This window comes from Loxodonta africana, chromosome 2 (assembly GCF_030014295.1).
Source record: "Loxodonta africana isolate mLoxAfr1 chromosome 2, mLoxAfr1.hap2, whole genome shotgun sequence".
Classification (NCBI taxonomy): domain Eukaryota; kingdom Metazoa; phylum Chordata; class Mammalia; order Proboscidea; family Elephantidae; genus Loxodonta; species Loxodonta africana.
In genome coordinates this window covers 226,112,478-226,134,063 of record NC_087343.1, presented here as the reverse complement: position 1 = coordinate 226,134,063, position 21,586 = coordinate 226,112,478, and the positions used below count along the sequence as shown (strand labels likewise).

General features: G+C 47.6%; 1 protein-coding gene and 1 non-coding gene across 4 annotated transcripts in view; both read right to left on the bottom strand.

Moving 5' to 3' along the window:
* Positions 1 to 3,412: 3,412 nt before the first annotated feature.
* TRPM2 (transient receptor potential cation channel subfamily M member 2) overlaps positions 3,413 to 21,586 on the bottom strand; it is a 96,052-nt gene continuing 77,878 nt past the window's right edge. For all 3 annotated transcript variants that reach the window (XM_064279539.1, XM_064279540.1, XM_064279545.1), the window contains 5 exons: positions 9,542 to 9,628; positions 8,104 to 8,209; positions 6,397 to 6,498; positions 4,981 to 5,097; positions 3,413 to 4,339 (listed from right to left, as the gene is read on the bottom strand). In XM_064279539.1, the coding sequence (XP_064135609.1) occupies positions 4,214 to 4,339; positions 4,981 to 5,097; positions 6,397 to 6,498; positions 8,104 to 8,209; positions 9,542 to 9,628 (538 nt within the window). In that variant the 3' untranslated portion in view covers positions 3,413 to 4,213. The remainder of the gene's footprint in view (positions 4,340 to 4,980; positions 5,098 to 6,396; positions 6,499 to 8,103; positions 8,210 to 9,541; positions 9,629 to 21,586) is intronic.
* Positions 6,459 to 6,499, bottom strand: LOC135230468 (Z6 small nucleolar RNA). Its single transcript, XR_010321116.1, has one exon. It is a non-coding gene; the product is annotated as a Z6 small nucleolar RNA (small nucleolar RNA).

Sequence of the window (21,586 nt, the reverse complement as noted above, 5' to 3'; positions counted from 1 at the left end):
ACATTTCTAAAATGTCTTTATTTTAGAATGGAATGCTAGTTTGGCTGGGTATATGATTCTAGATACAAAACCCAGCCTCCTTAGAACTCTGAAGACATTATTTTCTCTCATCTAGTATTGCTCTGAGGAAGCCCAGAGTTGGTTTGTTTTTGTTTCTTTTCAGGGAACCTGGTTTTTGTTTTGTTTTGTTTTTTAATTATGTTGGTTTTTAAGATTTTCCTTGTACTCTTGTTGTTCTAAAATTTCATGAAGACATATCTAGGATTTTTCTTTTTTTTTTAATTGAATTTCACAGGCCAGATTTGTTTCTCCTGAAGTTCTGATAAGTTTTTCATGCATTGAGAGTCTGTTTTATAACAGTGGTTCCAGACACTGGGGAAAACGACAGCAAGCAGGTAAAGCCCTGCCCAGCCCCCACTCATTCTATATTCTGTACTTTGAGACCCAACTTCTGTCCCGCCTCATCCAAGAAACCTCCACAGATTCCTCTGCTAGAAAGGTCACTCTCCTCGCCTACCTCTGACCCCAGTGGAGGCTCCCAGCCTGTCAGTCATCACTTCCCAGGTTGTGAGGCCCTTGGGGGCAGGGAGTGGATACTCACAGCTGTATCCCACAAACCTTGACCACCAGGGCCTAGACAGCGCTGGGCAACAAGGTGATACTGAATGAATCAGTGAGCCTTGTGCCTGACTGACTCAAAAATAAATAGTTTTTAATTTATTCCATCTGCCCCCCTTTAGGTTCTAAGATGACTTACTGGGGCTGCTACAGGGCAGGGACCCAGTTGGAGTCCTGGATTCACTGATTCCTGCCAACGGACTAAGTAGACACAGCCTTGAGCCCCAGATCCCTTGTCTACAGAGTGGGGTGACAATACTGCCCTCATGAGAGGGAGCTGCTGGTATGTGGCTGAGCCCAGAGTAAGCACCTACAGATAAGACTTGGGCCCATCCATGCAGCTGAGGGAGATGGCCAGACCCAACCCCCACCACCACCTGGTACCCAACCTGCCACCCCGCCTGGGCCCTGCCCCAACCTGATTGGTCTGACACAGCACCCGGACATGTGCCCTACCACCTGGTGCCCTGACCCTTCACCTACCCCCTGACCCACCCTCTCCACACAGCACCCTGATCCAGCCTCACTGACCCAGCACGCTGACCTGCCCTGATCTGGCACACCAACCCATCACCTTGACTCTTCACCCTGACCTAGCGCCCTACCCCAGCACCCCAACCCCCCACCTGACACACCACCCTGACCCCCCCCAATCTGCCCCCTCCCACCCAGGCTCCTGATCTGGCCCCACTGGCCTCGCCGACCCAGTGTTCAGTCACAGTGCCCTGACCTAGAACCCTACCCAGTGCCCAACCCAGCACCCCAACCTGGCGCCCTGACCCAGCTCACCCTGAGCCAGTGTTCAGACACATCATCCCAGCCTGCCATCCCAACCCGGAGGCCCAAGCTGGTGCCCCAACCCAGCTTTCAGTAGCCCTGGGTTGAGAAGTAGCTTCTTCCTTGGGGGGGGTGCGGGGGCTACATGGCCTCCCCTGGCCACCTCCCCTGGTCTGACTTCCCTAACACAGCCCCACCCCTCACCTCTTCCTCCAGCACAGATGTTTCTAGAGCATCTGTGGGACCCCACAGACCCAGACAAGAGAGACAGGACTCTTGAGGCAGGAGCTCAGTCCAGAGGGCGGCCCTCCCTGTGACACTGAGTGTGACAGGTGCTGGGCTGAGGTTTGGACCGGGACCCAAGGTTAGGGGTGGGCCCCGACCTGGACCAGGATGGGTGGAACCGCGTGAGGCAGAACATGCCCCACAGTCAAACCACTGTCCCAATTGCCTGGGGTGCCAAGGGGTGCTGATGAGAAGTGCAGCCCCAGGGCCACCCCTAGACCCTTGAGTCAGAACCTTGCCATTTCCAACCAGCTCCCAGTTGGCTCTTGTCCTCAAAACTCAGTGAAGGGAATGGGGGAGGGTAAATGACCAGCTGTATATCTGGGAAGCTGGTAGTGGGCAGGAACAGTGGATGGAGAGCTCTAGTTCAAGTGGAAGACTGCAGCCCTGGGGGGTGGGGCCTGGTGACCACACAGCTCCTGAGCACCTGCAGGGGAACATCAGGACCTCTGGGTCAGGTAGCTTTAGGGGCATATGAGGCTGCCCAAGACTCTGGCAGGTGGCCCATGGGCAATGCTGGATGCCAGGTCAGGAAAACTTAAGAAGAGGCAGCCAGCACAGTGAGAGGGGTGAGTCAGAGCAAAAATCATGAGTTACACCTGAAGGGTATGCACGGGAACCTCCCACAGGACCGCCCATGGGGACGACGAGCACCCACAGGGAATGCCCACAGAGACACCCACAGGAACTGCCCATGGGGAAGCCCAATGTCCACGGGGAAAGCCCATAGAGACACCACAGAAACGGCCCAGGGGACTGCCCATGGGGATGCCCAACACTCATAGGGAATGCCCACAGAGACGCCAGTGGGGACTGCCCAGGGGACCACCCATGGGGATGCCCAACATCTACAGGGAATGGCCACAGAAATGCCCACAGGGACTGCCCAGGTGACAGCCCATGGGGACACCCAATGCCCACAGGTACACCCACAGGGACCACCCATGGGGATGCCCAACACCCACAGGAGATGCCCACAAAGAATGACCAGGGCACCACCCATGGGGACACCCAGCACCCACAGGGACTGCCCATGGGGATGCCCAGTGCCCATAGGGAACGCCCACAGAGACACCACAGAAACTACCCAGGGAACTGCCCATGGGGATGCCCAACGCCCATAGGGAACGCCCACAGAGATGCCCATGGGGACTGCCCAGGGGACTACCCATGGGGACACCCAGCACCTACAGGGAATGCCCACAGAGTTGCCCACGGGAACTGCCCAGGTGACCACCCATGGGGACACCCAACACCCACAGATACACCCACAGGGGCCACCCATGGGGATGCCCAACACCCACAGGAAACACCCACAGAGACGCCCACAAGGAATGACCAGGGCACCACCCATGGAGACACTCAACACCCACAGGGACTGCCCATGGGGATGCCCAATGCTCACAAGGAATGCCCACAGAGATGCCTACGGGGACTGCCCACAGGACCACCCATAGAGACTCCCAATACCCACAGGAAATGCCCACAGACATCCAAGGGACTGCCCAGGGAACTACTCAAGGGGACACCCAACACCCATGGGAATGCCCACAGGGAAGGCCCACAGAGTCGCCCATGGGGAATGCCCACAGGACTGCCCGCTGGTCACAGAAGCTCAGCCTCTGGCAGGAAATAGGTTTGGGGGCCCAGACAGCACCCCTTGGGCCCCAAGCCCTGTGCTGTAAGCACCCTCCCCACCACGTGCATACATCTTTGGGGAAGCACAGAGGGCTGGACAGGCAGCAAGAGAGCCAATTTAATGTTGGGTCCTTGAAACATTCCCCGTCCCATTGGCTCCTGGTGGGAATGCTTAGATGTGTCCCTGACACCAAAATCAAGCTGGCCAGCCACCATCCCCTTGACAGAGCTGAGAGGGAAGGAGGAGGCCGGAGGGCCGTGCGGGAGGGCCTGGCAGAGTCAAGCTTGCCTCTCTGTTGCATGTTGGGTCTGCCGGCTCCTGTCTGAGGCTTGCTCACCTGCCCGTGCCTCCCAGAACACGGATGCCTCATGTTGAGAAACACAGCAGAGACTTCCCTGCAACTTTGAGGCAGGCCAGGCTGGGTAACATCTCCTGCCTGCCTGCCCTGCAGAGGCTCACCTGGCAGCCAGGTTGGGGAGCCGTAGCAAGCACACACTGCCCAGCCCCAGCCAGGGACAACATCCCAGGTCCTCACAGGCCAGGTGAAAGAGGAGGAAACCTGGGCTGTGGCCTATGATGGAGATACTCCTTGAGAAGATAAGACTAGGAAGTGAACTGACTTCGGCCCAGCCAGTGACTGGCCAACACCCAGCTGGTGTGGTCCTGGTGCCCCTCAACTCTGGGTAACTGCTGGGTGCCAGAGCCAGGCCCATCCCCCTCCCTTGGGTCTGCCTCTTGAGGTGCCTTGATACTTCCTCAGTTCAGGAGCCATTGACTAGCCAACTCGAGGTGACCACAAGGGGTGCCAGGACCCACCCACGCAGGGCCGAGATCCGGGGGTGAGCCCAGCATCAACAGCAGGCCTTGCTGCCAGCCGCAGCCACATAGTCCCGGTCAGTAGTATGCTCCAAACAGAGTGGCCACCTTCTGGAGGATGGTCTTGTGGTTGGCATACAGCGGGATGCACCTGTCCACCACCTGCCAGCGGAAGGACACCTCGGGGTCGTGGGAGTGCAGGTGCTGGAAAGACAAGGGAGGTCTGACCTACTGCCCACCCGATGCTGCTGCTGCCCACCTCACCACCCCCACCGTCCTTTGCTAAAGCTCTGAGAACATCTACTTCAGGTATGAATCGGCTAACACCTGCAAAGCACCTGTGCGTCCTTGAAGGCAGAGAGAGGCAGACGCAGCCTTTCTCTGAGCACCCTGCCCTGTCCATAGAGCCTGGGCTTTGTTCCAGGGACTTTTCCATTCCAGTTCTGGGTTAGGGGTATGGAAGGTTAGTCTAGGTAGATGGGACGACTATCTCCTTAAAGGTGTCTATAGACCAGGAGCAGGGAAGCCTTGCCAGCACCCCCAGACATGACCCAGAAGGCCTTCCCAGGAGGCTCTGGGGTCACAGGGATGCACAGGACCCTAGCAGTCACCCCAGCCCTGACTCGGCTCTGACCCCCAGGTCCTGCTGATTTCTGGCTTCTCCCTCCTCCCCCTCCCCTAGTGACAGGGGCCCAGTACCTTCTGGAAAAGACTCTGACCCCCTGCAGCCTTCACTCTGGCCCTGGGCAGATCAGATCCTTCCCCTGGAAGTCCTGAGGCATCTCTAGAGCAAGCTAGGACCCCGTGCCCCCCTGCCCCTCGGAGCTGCATCCCCAGCCCCGTACAGAGTTCAGCTGCTGCAGGTCCACATCATTCTGGTCCTGGAAGTGGATGCTGATAGCCACTGTCTCGATCCAGGCATTGTCCGTGTTCCTCGGGTCATCCACGTAACCTTTGTACACCTGGAAGGTGGAGCAGGGATGAGGCAGTCTGCCAGGATGCCCCCAGCCCGCCTGGCCCACCACAAGGGGCTGCAGGTCTAGAAAGGGGCCTCCATGTCCCTCTGCTGCATCCCACCCCCAGGACGTGGCCCCACACCCACGCCTGGCTCCCTCAGCCTGTCTCCAAGCCCTCCCTCTTACTGCCCAGCCCAGCCCACCCAGGCTTTCCCACTGAGATTCCTTAGACCGGCATGTCACAGGGGCTGTCACTCCTGACTCCTGTGACAGCCAAGGCCTTCGGAGGCGAGCCTCAACCTGACTGTCCTCAAAGCACTTCCAGAGCTCTTTGAGGGATTAAAAAGAGATGGACGTGTCCCTGAGGCACCATACAGGGTAAACCACGAGAAATTGCTGGGCTTGTAGATCAAAAACGTCAACTAGCAGCAATGTTGTGATTTAGCTTAATACATGACAACTGAAATGTCCACTAGAGGACTGTTCAAATGAATCATGATACAGCCATGCTACAAAACACCATCTAATCGTTAAAAAGAATGAGGTACATTAGTTAATACCACCGTAAACTGGGTGGAAAAGCAAATCATGAGAAAATACGCACAGTATAATCTGTTTTGGTTAAGAGCATGTGTGCATATTTGTGGGTGGAGGAAGCCAGTGCTGAGCTCATAGAGACATCGCCAGAGTGCCGTGGGCAGCCCCGCCATGTGCGCTGGAGGGGTAGGTGTGAAGGGGGCCAGGCGCCTTCATTGCAGTCTGCCCGTCTGTATTTCTCAGTTTGTGACAGAAAATGCCTATTATTTCCGCATCTAAGAAAGCGTTCAATGAAAAGAAAAGGCCTCTGCAGAAGGGCAGATGCACTGGGAGCATCTGGCCATCCCTGGGCTCAGCTGTGCAACCCCTTCCAGCCCAGGTGCCCCACACTTCTACCTGGGAGGTGGGCTGGTTGCAGACACCTGTGGGGCCCTGCAGTGCAGGATCTGAGCCCAGGATTTTGGGCAAGAGTGGGTGTTGGAGGACGGGCTGTCTGCACTGCCCTTGGAGGGACCGGGACATGCAGGATTCTCCCCACCAGGGGGCCTCTCTCTCTCTCCCTGCACTCACACCCTGAGGAGCCTATTCACACCCTGGTGTGAGAGCAGGACCCTGGTGTCCAGGTGAGAGCAGCCCAAATCACAGCCTGTCCCAGGGATGGAGAGGGAGGGCGAGCTGCCTAGTCCCATGCTCTGGTCCAGGTTCTTCCCCTGCTCTCAGGAGCTGCAGGCTGTGGACTATGGGGAGCAGAGAACAGTGGCGCCCTACCTCCACCCCTTGCTTCAACAGGCTCTCGAAGGACGGCCAGAACTCCTGCTGCAGGACACACTTCAGCTTCCGGGGCAGCGTCTCCCCTGGTTCCCGGGAGCCCTGAGTAGAGGGGCAGAGACAAGTCAGCCATGCTTGGCCCTGCCCCACCTGCATCCGTCCCAGCCTGCATCCACCTGGTCCACATGCACCCTGGTTCGAATCCACCTTGGCCTTCATCTACTCCAGCCGGTGTCCACCCTGACCTGCTGTCAAGGCCCTAGGACCCATCTCTGCTGGCACTGCTTCCAGAGAAGTGATCCAAGGACCACCTCCCCACACCCACCTCTGCCTGGCAGGCTGGCTGCTTCATATTTCCTCCTCATTCCCCATCCCTCTTGCCGTGCCACATGCTGGGCCTTTGGCCACCTGCCCATGTACAGGCACCCAGCACCCCACCATCTACAGAACGCCAGTTGTTACTCTGAGTCCCTGCAGCGTTCCTGAGTTTCTGGAGGGCCTCAGAGTCCCCAGTCACAACTCAGGCCACCTAGGCCTCCTGGGACTTCTGCTCCCGGCCCTCCCCAGCCTCTCTCCCCACTGCACATATACGCAGGCCCTCTGAGGCCTGTGCACACTCATAGTGAAGACCCTGGCGCCCAACCCAGAACAGACAGGAGCCCAGCTCAGAACATGTGTGAACAGGAATGAGGTAGCCAGAATGCAGGGAGTGGGGGACGGCACTCCCACGTGGTCCACGTGCAGGAGGGGAGCCCCAGGGGAGAGGGGCTGTGGCCAAGGGCTCAGGAAGGCCCTCCCTCGGCTGGCAGGGGCAGGTGTCATGTCTGCAGACACCAGGTGCTGCCCAGGGCAGATGAATGGACAGATGAACAGACAGATGGACGGCAGTGGCTGGGCATCACCCTGCATCTCATCTAGCCCATGTCTACCCCATTGATGTGTCCCAGCCCCATGGCACAGGCGCCTGGTGTTGGGTGACCACCACGGCTCTCAGCAGGATTGTGGTAGAGCCCAAGCTCCCAGAACAGGCGCAGAGAAGATGCCACCCCTCAGGGCTGCATCCCAGACTCAGACCACTGGGCCATCCGTCAGACCGCGGACAACCTGTGCTGACTCTTCAGTAAAGATCTGCCTGGCAGGGTGCAGGTGTGATCTGGGGACAAAGCATCAGCAGTTCGGGGTCACTGTTGACAGGAACAACCCAGAACCTTCCCTGGCCTGATTCTGCTGTCTCCATAAGGACTCTTGGGCCATACTCTGGCCCTCTGTCCCACACCCTACCCCACCCCATGCCCTGGAAATGCCCTCTTGTCTCCAGGGTTCAGCCCAGGCCCCAGTGGTGGAGGGGGAGAAGGTGTGTGTCTGGTGCCCAGGACCCCTGGGGAGGGCCCTGCCTCTGCCCTGGACTTTTGGGCTCCTCCTGGGTACCCATTCCGCCTCCACTAGGCGTGCGTGGTATGCAACAGGTGCTCAGTAAGTCCTTATTCACCAAAAAGCAAGGGAAAAAGGAATCTGGACCTCCGTTTTCTCAAGTGTAAGATGAGGAGCTGGAAGGGAAGCACTGGCTGTCCAGAATCCAGCACGAGGCAGGGGGTGTCTCAGCGTTCCCACGGTGTGGGGGGGCCGTCCTGCCGTAGGGGGTGGAGTGGACGAGGGACCAGACAAACTGACCAGGGGTGGGGAGCAGCTGGGCTGGCAGCGACTCACCCCCGGCAGCGCCCAGTGCTCTGACAGCGAGTGCTTGATCACCAGCACCTCCAGGATCTTCTTGATGCCCTTCCTGCAGATGGCCCCGTCCTGGTTCCGTCGCCACCTGCAGGCGAGAAAGGTTCACCCCTCCCTCTACGGAATCTCTGACGGCACCTCCACCCCCACCTGCACCAGGAGAGGTCAAGGCCAGGGCCCGACCCCACCTCCACCAGCACCCTGCCTTCCCTGGGTGGGGGGTATTAGTTAGACAGCCACCCTTATTGGCTCAACCCTTTTTTCTCTTTTCAGGACCCCAGTCCCAGGGAAGGACTGAGAAAAAGCCACTTAGGCAATGTCCCTCCCACTCCCCTAAACTGCTGGTGGCATTAGAAAGTGATCCAGCCCTTTTGGAGACTTTTTTTAATCAACAGTCTTAAAGAAGCGCTTGCCCTCTGACCCACTATCCTACTTCTATGACCTTATGAAGATGCAGGTGTGAGCCCACAGCATCGCGTGGCCTGGGCCAGCAGGCACTCCAGGCAGCCCCTCAAGGATGGAACTCATGTCTGCACCCAGCAGGGAGGCAGCAGGATGAGGGTTGAGAGGGATGTGCGGGTGGCAAGGGAACTAAAGGGTGTGTGTGTGCCTGTGTGTGTGTGTAGGTGGGTGTGTGGATAAGTATGTGTATGTGTGCACGCATGTATGTGTATGGGTGTGGATTTGCCTGTGTATGTGGGATACATGTGGGTGCGTACACAGAATATGTATGTGTGTATATGTATGTGTTTGTGTGAATGTGTGTTTGTGTGTACATGTAGGTGTGTGTATATGTATGTGAATGTGTGGAAACATTTGTGGATGTGTGTGTGTCCATGTGGGTGTATGCATGTACACATGTGTACATATGTGTATGGCTGTGTGTATATATGTGGATGTGTGTGTGTCCATGTGGGTGTATGCATGTACACACGTGTACATATGTGTATGGCTGTGTGTATATATGTGGATGTGTGTGTGTCCATGTGGGTGTATGCATGCACATGTGTGTATGTATGTGTATGGCTGTGTGTATATATGTGGATGTGAATGTGGATGTGTGTGTACCTCCTGGAAGGATAAATTCCAAAATACTAGCATAGCTAGACTGTGGGTTTCTTTAAATTTTCTCCTTTAAATTTTTTTTTTTTTGTATGTTCTGTAATTTCTTCTTTGGTCATGGGTCAGACCTCATCCCGGGCTCTCCAGGGGGCACTGAGAGGGCAATTCCTGCACTGGGCACACATCTTGGGTGCTTATTTGTAGGGTGGACCTGTGGGTGAATGTGGACAAACCCTGACACAGAGGTGAGAATGTCCACCCCCCCCACCTGCCTGGGAGAAAGCCTGGGCCTGACCCTTGTTATAGTCCCCTGCTGGGAGGCCCGAGAGGTGCCTGGTGCCGGCTGGTGGGGACTCACCTGGTGACGACCGGGTGCAGTGCATGGTTGGGTCCGAAGCAGCGGAGGCTCCCACGCCCACGCAGCCCCGTGCGGCCCATGGGGTTTCTGGGTGGAAAAGGGTTGGCTTAGCCCACCTCCACTGAGGGAGAATAGGCTGGGCAGGGAGGGCAGGCCAGAAGGGATGGTGGGCCTGGGCAGGCCTGAGCTCTGGGGGACTGTGGCTGGAGACAGTGGGCTTGGTGTGCTCTGAATTATCAGAACTCAAGCAAATGCCTCAGCAGGAAACAAAGAGGGAGGCACTGGGTGGGGGTCCCTGCCAGGAGCCCCCAGGCCCCTCAGAGTCCCTCAACACAGCCTGGCTACGATCCTGTGTTACTACGTGGGACCACCACTGGGCAAATCTGAGTTCCTGGGTTTCCAAAGGCTGCGGCCTGGGCCTCCAGATTCTACCAGGTTGGTTGGAAATGGAAGGGGTCTCCTGGAAGCAACTGATGGGGGGTTGAAATAGCCATCCCCTCCCACAGAGCATGGACGGCACATGTCTATGTATGAAGGCTTTAGATGTGTGTGAGCTACCTCCACTCTGTCAGCCTGGTGAGAGGCTGCACAGTGGCAGAGGCCAAATGCCCAGAGACCCCGCACCTGACCATATGGCCACAAGTGGTGATCTCCAGGTTTGCACCCAGTGTGGGAGGGCCTTGTCCTGTACCCTGAGCGTAGGGCACTAGCCATGGGTGACAGAAGAGACCCCAGATGTTTCCTCAATTAGGGCTGGGGACCCAACTCCTTTCTTACCACCAGGTCCTATTAAAAATACAAAATTGTGGGTAGGGCTCGTGTGAAGTGAACACTAAGGCAAGAGGAAGAAACTCATCAGTGATATTAATGATGTGGAACCTCCACCTCAAACATCTGTCCATTCTCTGACCCCCTTCCCAGCCCCAGCCCCTCATGCCTCACTCTGACCACTCCTCCCCACCAGGACTTCCAGCCCAGTGACCCTGCCCACTCACTGCACCGTCCTCACAGTCTCAGCTCCATGGCCCCCCACCATGATCACCTCGCCCCCACACTTAATGTCACTCATTGCCTGGCAAACCCATCCCTAGGGCACATCTAAAAGCAAGCTCAGCCTTCCAGTTTACGATGGTAGAGTGAAGCCAGACCCTAAAACCTCCCTTTCATAAAATCTAATAAAACAAACCAGCAAGTGGTAGAAGCCAGTAATACTCCACCAGAGCCTTTTATGCAGAAATGGAAAAGCTGATCCTTAAATTCCACATGGATTTGCAAAGGGCCCTGAACAGCTGAAATAATCTTGAAAAAGAACAAAATGGGAGAACTCACACTTCCCAATTTCAAAATGTACTATGAAGCACAGTAATTATAGTATGTTTGGGTACTGGTATAAGGATAGACATATAGACCAGTGCTAAGTCCATTCAATGGGGAAAGAATAGTCTTTTTAACAAATGGTGGAAGGGCACCTGGGTTTCCACTTGTAGAAGAATGAAGTTGGCCCTTACTCCACACCATATATTACAATTAACTCAAAATGCATCAGTGACATAAATATAAGAGAAAAAACCACAAAACTCTTGGAAGAAAGCATGGGATAAATCTTGAATACGGCAATGGATTTTTAGATACAACACCAAAAGCACAAGTAACAAAAGAAAAAATAGATAAATTGGACTTCATCAAAATTAAAAAAAAAAAAAAGCTTTTGGGCATGAAAAGACATAATAAAAAAAGTGAAAAGACAACCTGCAGAATGGTAAAAATATTTGGAAATCATATAACAGGTAAGGGTTGAATATCTAAACTATGTAATGAACTCCTACAACTCAAGAACAAAAAGGTAAACAACCCAATGAAAAAATTGGAAAAGGGACTTGAATAGATTTTTCTCCAAAGAAGATATACAAATGGTCAATATGAAAAGATGCTCAGCATCATTAGTCATAACCCCAAACCCAGTGCCGTCTAGTCGATTCTGACTCATAGCAACCCTATAGGACAGAGTAGAACTGCCTCATAGAGTTTCCAAGAAGCACCTGGCAGATTCGAGCTGCTGACTCTTTGGTTTGCAGCCGTAGCTCTTAACCACTATGCCACCAGGGTTTTCTTTAGTGAAATGCAAATCAAAAGCACAATGAAGTATCACTTCACACCCACAAAGGTGACAGGGGGACCTTATACCACCAAGAAACAAGAGCCAGGAAAATAGCTCATCTTTTGGACCCAGAGTCTCTGCACTAAGAAGCCGCTTGACCAGGGAAGATTGATGAAAAGGACCTTACCCCAGAGACGACAGAAAGAGAAATCCTTCCTCTGGAACCACCTCCCTGAATTTGAACTTCTAGCCTCCTAGACTGTGAGGGAATAAATTTCTCTTTGCTAAAGCCATCCACTTGTGGTATTTCTGTTATAGCAGCACTAGATGACTAGGGCAGTGACTATTATCAGAAAAATGAAAAATAACTAGTGTTGGTAAACATGTGTAGAAACTGGAACCCTTGTCCATTGCAGGTGGAAATGTAAAATGTTGCCACTGCAGTGGAAAATGGGCAGTTCCTCAAAAAGTTAAACATAGAATTACCATGTGGTCCAACAACTCCACTACTGGGTATATAACCTAAAAAACCAAAACCACTGCCATCAAGTTGATTCCACTCATAGCGACCCCATAGGGTTTCCAAGGCTACAAAGCTCTATAGAAGCAGACTGCCACATCTTTCTCCAGCAGAGCCACTGGTGGCTTCGAACCGCCACCTTTTGGTTAGCAGTTGATTCATTTAACCACTGTACCACCAGAGCTCCCACTAGGTGTATATCCAAAAGAACTGAAATCAGGGACTCAAACAGATACTTGTGAACCAATGTTCATTGCAGCTTTATAGACAACAGCCAAAGGATGGAAACAATGCAAATATCCACCAACAAGTGAATGGATAAACAAAATGTAGTGTATACATATGGTGGAACATTACTTCACCATAAAAAGGAATGAAGTTCTGATACATGCTCCAACATGGATGAACTTTGAAAACATTATATTGAGTGAAATAACCCAGGCACAGGAAGACAAATATTGTATAATCCCATTTGTATGGAATGCCTAGAGTGGATAAATGCATAGAGACACAGATTGATGGTTCCCATGGGCTTGGGGGCAGAGGGGAATGAGAAGTTATTGCTTAATGGATACAGGGTTTCTGCCTAGGGTGATAAACGTCTGAAAACAAAGAGCAGTGATGGCGGTACAACACTGTGAGTGTAATTAATGCCACTGGATTGTAGGTTTGGCAAATTTTGTGTGGTATATATTTTACCACAATAAAAAAAAATATATTATGGAAAAAAAAAGAGAGAATGGGAGAAGAACTGGAGCAAAGACTACTCATTCCAGGAGCTGTCCTCTAAAAGAACCCAAAGAAGTGGGGCCAGCCATGGCGGGAGGGATGTGGGGCAAAAGGGAGGAGAGTTTGTCTGAAGACGGAATGATTACGGCACATGATGCTGATGGGAACAACGCAAGAGAGGAGAAAAACTGATGAGGTAGGAGAAGGAACGACAATTTACGGAGTGAAGTCCTTGAGAAGCTGGCAGGAGGCGGGACCTGATGTGTGGGGCAGGGGTAGGAGATGGGATCCAGTGGGGGGAGGAGGGGCTGGCTTAGGAGTGTGGGCAGTCACTCCTGTAGCAGAAAGGCCATCATAGCGTGTGAGTGAGAAGATTCACATGGGCAGGGAGAGCAGGAAGGAGCTGCTGAAGCAGTCCAGGGGAGAGATGATGGGAGCTCAGGTCCTGGTGGGTGGCGGGCCACTGAGGACATTTCAGCCCATTTCAAGAATCAGTACAATGCAGCTCACACTCTGACATAAACTCAACAGAATGAGAAAACGATGACAATAAAATGGCTTAAACACTAAAAAACACATTTTAAATCACCTGAAAGCTAAAAAGAAAATTATGAAATTTATAAACTGAAAAGTGAAAATCGTATACGACAAACCTAAAGGAATTTAATCTATCAGGTCTTAGAAAGAAATTTATAGTCTTAAGTGCCCTTGTTAGAAAACCAGAAAGATTGAAAAGAAATTAGCTGTAGCATTCAAATCAAGAGAAAACTCAAAAGAGAAGGGAAAGAGGGAGGGAAGGAGGAAAGGAGGGAAGGAGGGAGGAAGGGAGAGAGGAAAGAAAGGAGGAAGAGAAGGAAGGAGGAAGGAAGGAAGGAGGGAGGGAGGGAGGAAAGGAGGGAGGGAGAAAAGGAAGGAGGGAGGGAAGAAATGAGAAAGGGAAGGAAGAAAAGGGGAGGGAGGGACGGAAGAAAGGAGGGAAGGAAGAAGGAAAGAAAGGAGGAAGGGGAGAAAGGAGGGAGGGAGGGAGGGAAGAAAGGAGGGAGGGAGGGAAGAAGGAAGGAAGGAAGGAAGGAAGGAAGGAAGGAAGGAAGGAAGGAAGGAAGGAAGGAAGGAAGGAAGGAAGGAAGACAATAAAAGCAAAAATTGATGAAACAGAAACAAAATTAAGACAATCAACAAAACTGGAAACTAGTTCTTTGAAACGATCACAAAATTAACCTCTGGCAGGAGTAATCAGGAAAATAAGAGACACACATAATAAATAACAATGTTCAAAAGAGGAAAACCGAAACGAGAGACTGAAAGGGCTGACTCAGTAGGGGGAGAGCAGTGGGAGAAGGGAGTAAGATGTATGTAAACCTACATGTGACAGACTGATTGGAATGGTAAATGTTCACTTGAAGCTTAATAAAAATTAATTAAAAAAAAAAGAGGAAAACTACTACATATTTATATTAGAGATTTAAAAAAAATTTTAATATGAAAACCTATAGCAATATATTTGAAAAGCTAGATGAAACAGATAATTTTCTAGAAAAATGACAATTACCCAAAGGTACCTAAGAAGAAACAGAAAACCTGATTCCACAAACAATTGCATAATATGAAGCTGCTGAAAATCCATGCACTGAAAAGTTGCTAGACCCAAATGTTTCACATTAGCAAGCTTTTAAGGAACAGGTGGTCTCTACCTCATTCAAGCAGTTCCAAAGAAAGAAGCTACCCAGCTTACTCCATGAAGATAGTATAACCTGGAACTAAAACCAGATAAAGACAGTACAAGGAAACATAAATCATAGGCAAATTCAACTTTTGAACACAGAAACAAAATTCCTAAATGAAACAGTAAATTAACTCCAGTAGTATATTAAATGTAACAGAAGGGTTTATCCCAGGAGGGCAAGAATGGCTCAACATTAGAGAATTTATAAATACAACACGTGCATTGTTATGGATTGAATTGTGGCCCCAAAAAAGACATTGAATAGATTAATGGGAAGACATACCATATAATTATCTCAAATGGCGGCAGAAAAAGCATTTGATAACATTTGAGAAATATGCAAGATAAAAAACCCTCAGCAAACTGGGAACAGAAGAGAACATTCCTACCCTGATGAAAGGTATTTATTAAAAAAACTTTAGCAAATATCATACTTAATGGTGAAACATTGAAAGCATTCCCATTAAGTCAGAAACAAGACATAAAAGCCTGCTAATACTACTCATATTCAACATTATACTGAAGATTTTACCCAACACAATAAGGCAAGAAAAAAGAAAGACATAATGAACGCAAAAGGAAAGACAAAACTGTTATATGCAGATTATGTGATCATAGAAAATCTACCAAATGATATAACTCATAAGGAAGTTTAGTAAAGTTGCCGAATAAAAAGCCAACATACAAAATCAGTAGACTTCCTACATTCCTAAAAAACAAATCTGAAAATCTAGTAGAAAAAAATACATGATTTACAGTAATCACAAAAATTTATCACCTAGAAATAAAGCTAAAAAAAAAAAAAAGTCCTTTATGAAGAAAATTATAAAACTTTGAGGAAGACACAAATATAATAGTATGAACACATTCACAGAAGAGTCACTATTATATATCAGTTCTTCCTAAATTTTTCTATAAATTCAATAAAACTTCTACCGAGACCCCAAAAGGATTTGTATAGGACTAGTTTTTTTAGTCACACTGATTTTTAAACTCATAGAAAAACTAAAGGTCAAGACTAAGAAAGACAAGGTTGAAAAACATGTCTACACAGAAATCAGAACTATGGCAAATACAGTAAGTGATCCTGTACAGAAATGAGTGGAAGAGCACCAAGACAGAGGCGAATACATTCAGGGCTTTGGTATGCCTGGAAGAAGGAACCAGACCTAGAGTGGTAGGGGGATCGTGGAGGGAAGTGTCAGAAGAATTTAATTTTCATCTGGAGACAGAAAATAAAATTCTACCCTTCTTCACATCTCTACAAGCAACTTCGAGATATATTAAAGACCCAAAGGAAAAAAGTCTAATAATAAAATTTATTACAAGAAAATAGAGAGAGACCAGGCCAGGATGGCAGAATAGGCAGATGCTTCCGGTGAGCCCTTTTACAACAAAGACCAAAAAAAACAAGTGAAACAAGTATATTTATGACAAGCTAGGAGCCCTTAACATCAAAGGCAAGCTTAGAAAACAAACAGAGGGGCATGAGGAGAAAGAGACAGCTCCGAAGCGGAAAGGAGTTACCGGACCTGAATCACGGGGAGCCCTCAGGCACCATTCCTGGAGCGGCAGCAGCAGGCTGGTACCAGGGTTTGGCTGCAATTTCCTCACGGAGAAGCAGCCAGCCACACAGCCAACTCGCACCTCCGGAACCAGAGAAGAAGGGCGCTCTCGGTGAAAACTAAGTTCTTGTGTATATTTTACCAGGCCCTCCAACCCCAAGCCAGCTTCAGTGGCTGTTCATTTCCCTAGGCCTGAGATAGGTCCTGTTGAATGCCTAGAGCCATCCTCTAGGCCTTGGAGAAGGAATAAATTCGCAATTGGGGGAAAAGATAATTTGCTATCTCCACTAACCAGGGGAGCTCAGGACAGAAGTGGCTCCTGTCCAGGCATAAACGGTTCATGGACTTTGAGTATCTTTCCCCTCTGCATGGACCTATGTGAGCCTATTTCAGGAGAATAGGCCCTCGTTGGCAAACTATGACTATTTCAGCTGTGCAGTGGAGAGGTGGGTATTTGATGTTTGACACCGCTTTGCCAATTAAACAGGGTCCTCACCTACCCACATCAGGGGCCTAAGGACTGGGGCTTCACTCAGGTCACCCAGTCACTCATGACAGGGGTCCAAGGATAACTGGTACCTCTCAGTCCTTACAAATAAAAACATTGTCTGCAGAACCCACCCACCTGTACACTCTAGGGAACAGGGACACACTTTCCTCAGAGACACTTAGGAGACAATTCTCAGCCCCCTGCCTTGTTCAGAGCGAGACACCCTGCTGCAACCAGATACTGGTACCTACACCAATCACCCCTGCCCCTCTAAGACTGTAGGATAGAGCCTGTACTACACACTTGATGATCAGCTACCTGGACATCTGAGCTGAATTCATACAAGAAAAGTGAATGGACTCTTAGACTGATATACCTGATAACAGCTCTAGCCATCTGGGAAAACGACATCAGAGCTCCTAAGACAAGAATAATCAAGTTAGTTCACTCAAACAACCCATTTGGGCATATCAAAACATAAAATAAACTAATACAATAACTTATAGATGGCTAGGGAACAACAGCCAATATCAAGTCATGTAAAGAAACAGACCATGATCAACTCAACAAGCTCTCAAAACAAAGAATCCAGGGATCTTCTAGATGAAAGTACCTTCCTGGGATTACCGGAGGCAGAATACAAAAGATTAATATACAGAACCCTTCAAGACATCAGGAAGGAAATCAATCAATACACATAACAAGCCAAGGAACACACAGATAAAGCAGTTGAAGAAATTAAAAAGGCTATTCAGGAACATAATGAAAAATTTAATAAGCTGGAAAATCCATAGACAGACAGTAATCAGAAATTCAGGAGATTAACAATAAAATTACGTAATTAGACAACTCAATAGAAAGAGGAGTAGAATTGAGCAAGTGGAAGGCAGAATTTGTGAACTTGAAGATAAAGCACTTGACACCAATACATTTGAAGAAAAATCAGATAAAAGAATTTTAAAAAAGAAGAAACCTTAAGAATCATATGGGACTCTATCAAGAGTAATAATCTACAAGTGATTGGAGTACCAGAACAGGGAGGGATAACAGAAAGTACAGAGAGAATTGTTGAAGATTTGTTGGCAGAAAACTTCCCTGATACCGTGAAAGACAAGAAGACACCTATCCAAGATACTCATTGACCACCACATAAGGTAGATTTTAAAAGAAAGTCACCAAGACATATTATAATCAAACTTGCCAAAACCAAAGATAAAGAGAGGATTTTAAGAGCAGCTAGGGATAAACAAAAAGTCACCTACAAATGAGAGTCAATAAGAATAAGCTTGGACTACTCGGCAGAAACTATGCAGGCAAGAAGGCAACGGGATGACTTATATAAAAAATTGAAGGAAAAAAAAATGCCAGCCAAGAATCACATATCCAGCAAAACTGTCTCTCAAATATGAAGGTGAAATTAGGACATTTCCAGATAAACAGAAGCTTAGGGAATTCATAAAAACCACGCCAAAACTACAAGAAATACTAAAGGAGTTCTTTGGTTAGAAAATCAATAATATCACGTATCAACCCAAGACTAGAACACTGGGCAGAGCAACCAGATGTCAACCCAGACAGGGAAATCACAAAAATAAATCAAGATTGAAAAAACACTCAAAACAGGAAACAGCGATGTTATTATGGAAAAGAAGACAACATTAAAACAACAAAGAGGGACTAAGAAATGTAGTCATAGATCTTTCGTATGGAAAGGAAGACAAGGCCATACAAAGAAATGAATGTTAGGTTTAAATTTAGAAAAATAGGGGTAAAAATAAGGTAACCACAAAGGAGACAAACTATTCTACATGTCAAAATAAAATACAAGAAAAAAATAGAGACTCAGCAGAAACAATATCAACAACAACGAATATGACAGAAAGTCAATATATAATCTACTAAGCACAAAAAATAAGTGGGAAAAAGAAACTGTCAACGACACACAAAAAAGACACCAAAATGATAGCACTAAATTCATGCCTATCCCTAATTACACTGAATGTAACTGGACTAAATACACCAATAAAGAGACAGAGAGTGGCAGAATGGATTAAAAAACACGATCCTTCTATATGCTGCCTACAAGAGACACACCTTGGACTTAGAGACACAAACAAACTAAAACTCAAAGGATGGGGAAAAAAATGTATCAAGCAAACAACAATCAAAAAACAGCAGGAGTAGCAATATTAATTTCTGACAAAATAGACTTTAAAGTTTAACCCATCATGAAGGATAAGGAAGGACACTAACTAACGATTAAAGAGACAATGTACCAGGAGGATATAACCATATTAAGTATTTATGCATCCAATGATGGGGTTGCAAGATATATAAACTGTATCAGCATTGAAAAGTGAGATAGACAGCTCCACAATAATAGTAGGAGACTTCAACACACCGCTTTCAGTGAAGGACAGGACATCCAGAAAGAAGCTCAATAAAGACACGAAGGATCTAAATGCCACAATCAACCAACTTGACCTCATAGATATATACAGAACACTCCACCCAAGAGCAACCAAGGATACTTTCTTTTCTAGTGCGCATGGAACATTCTCTAGAATAGACCACATATTAGGTCATAAACAAGCCTTAGCAGAATCCAAAACATTGAAATATTACAAAGCATCTTCTCTGACCATAAGGCCATAAAAGTGGAAATCAATAACTGGAAAAGCAGGGAAAAGAAATCAAACACTTGAAAACTGAACAATACCCTGCTCAAAAAAGACTGGATTATAGAAGACATTACGGTTGGAACAAAGAAATTCATAGAATCCAATGAGAATGAAAACACTTCCTATCAGAACCTTTGGGACACAGCGAAAGCAGTGCTCAGCGGTCAATTTATATCAGTAAATGCACACATACAAAAAGAAGAAAGGGCCAAAATCAAAGAATTATCCCTACAACTTGAACACATAGAAAGAGAGCAATGAAAGAAACCCTCAGGCAACAGAAGAAAACAAATAATAAAAATTAGAACAGAACCAAATGAAATAGAAAACAGAAAAACAAAGCCGGTTTTTTGAAAAAATCAACAAAATTGATAAGCCACTGGCCAAAATGAAAAAAGAAAAAAAGGAGAGGAAGCAAATAACCCAAATAAGAAATGAGATGGGCGATATTACAACAGACTCAACTGAAATTAAAAGAATCACATCAGATTATTATGAAAAATTATACTCTAACAAATTTGAAAACCTGGAAGAAATGGATGAATTCCTAGAAACATACTACCTACCTAAACTAACACAAACAGAGGTAGAACAACTAAATAGACCCATAACAAAAGAAGAGATTGAAAAGGTAACCAAAAAACTCCCAACAAAAAAAAAGCCCTGGCTTCACTGCAGAGTTCTACAAAACTTTCAGAGAAGAATTAACACCACCACTACTAAAGGTATTTCAGAGCATAGAAAAGGACGGAATACTACCTAACTCATTCTATGAAGCCACCATATCCCTGATACCAAAACCAGCTAAAGACATCACAAAAAAAAGAAAATTACAGACCTATATCTCTCATGAACTTAGATGCAAAAATCCTCAACAAAATTATAGCCAATAAAATTCGATAACATATCAAAAAAATAATTCACCATGACCGAGTGGGATTCATACCAGGTATGCAGGGATGGTTCAACATTAGAAAAACAATTAATGTAATCCATCATATAAATAAAAGTGAAGACAAAAATCACATGATTTTCTCAATTGATGCAGAAAAGGCATTTGACAAAGTTCAACAGCCATTCATGATAAAAAGTCTCAGCAAAATAGGAATAGAAGGAAAATTCCTCAACATAATAAAGGGCATTTATACAAAGCCAATAGCCAACATCATCCTAAATGGAGAGAGCCTGAAAGCATTCCCCATGAGATCGGGAACCAGACAAGGATGCCGTTTATCACCAATCCTGTTCAACACTGTGTTGGAGGTCGTAGCCAGAGCAATTAGGGTAGATAAAGAAATAAAGGGCATCTGGATTGGCAAGGAGGAAGTAAAAGTATCTCTATTTGCAGATGACACGATCTTATATACAGAAAACCCTAAGGAATCCAGAGAAAACTACTGAAACTAATAGAACAGTTCAGCAGAGTATCAGGCTACAAGATAAACATACAAAAATCAGTTGGATTCCTCTACACCAACAAAAAGAACATCGAAGAAGAAATCACTAAATCAATACCATTCACGGTAGCCCCCAAGAAGATAAAATACTTAGGAATAAATCTTACCAGAGATGTGATAGATTTATACAAAGAAAACTACAAAACACTTCTGCAAGAAACCAAAAGAGACCTACATAAGTGGACAAACATACCTTGCTCATGGATAGGAAGACTTAACATTGTAAAAATGTCTGTTCTACCAAAAGCGATCTATAGATTTAACGCAATTCCAATCCAAATTCCAATGACATTTTTTAATGAGATGGAGAAACAAATCACCAACTTCATATGGAAGGCAAAGAGGCCCCGGATAAGTAAAGCATGACTAAAAAAGAAGAACAGAGTGGGAGGCCTCACTCTGCCAGATTTTAGAACCTATTATACCGCCACAGTAGTCAAAACAGCCTGGTACTGGTACAACAACAGATACATAGACCAATGGAACCGAATTGAGAATCCAGACATAAATCCATCCACATATGAGCAGTTGATATTTGACAAAGGTCCCAAAACAGTTTAATGGGGAAAAGACAGTCTTTTTAACAAATGGTGCTGGCATAACTGGATATCCAGCTGCAAAAAAATGAAACAAGACCCATACCTCACTCCATGCACGAAAACTAACTCAAAATGGATCAAAGACCTAAATATAAAATCTAAAACGATAAAGATCATGGAAGAAAAAATAGGGACAATGTTAGAAGCCCTAATACAAGGCATAAAGAGTATACAAAACATTAC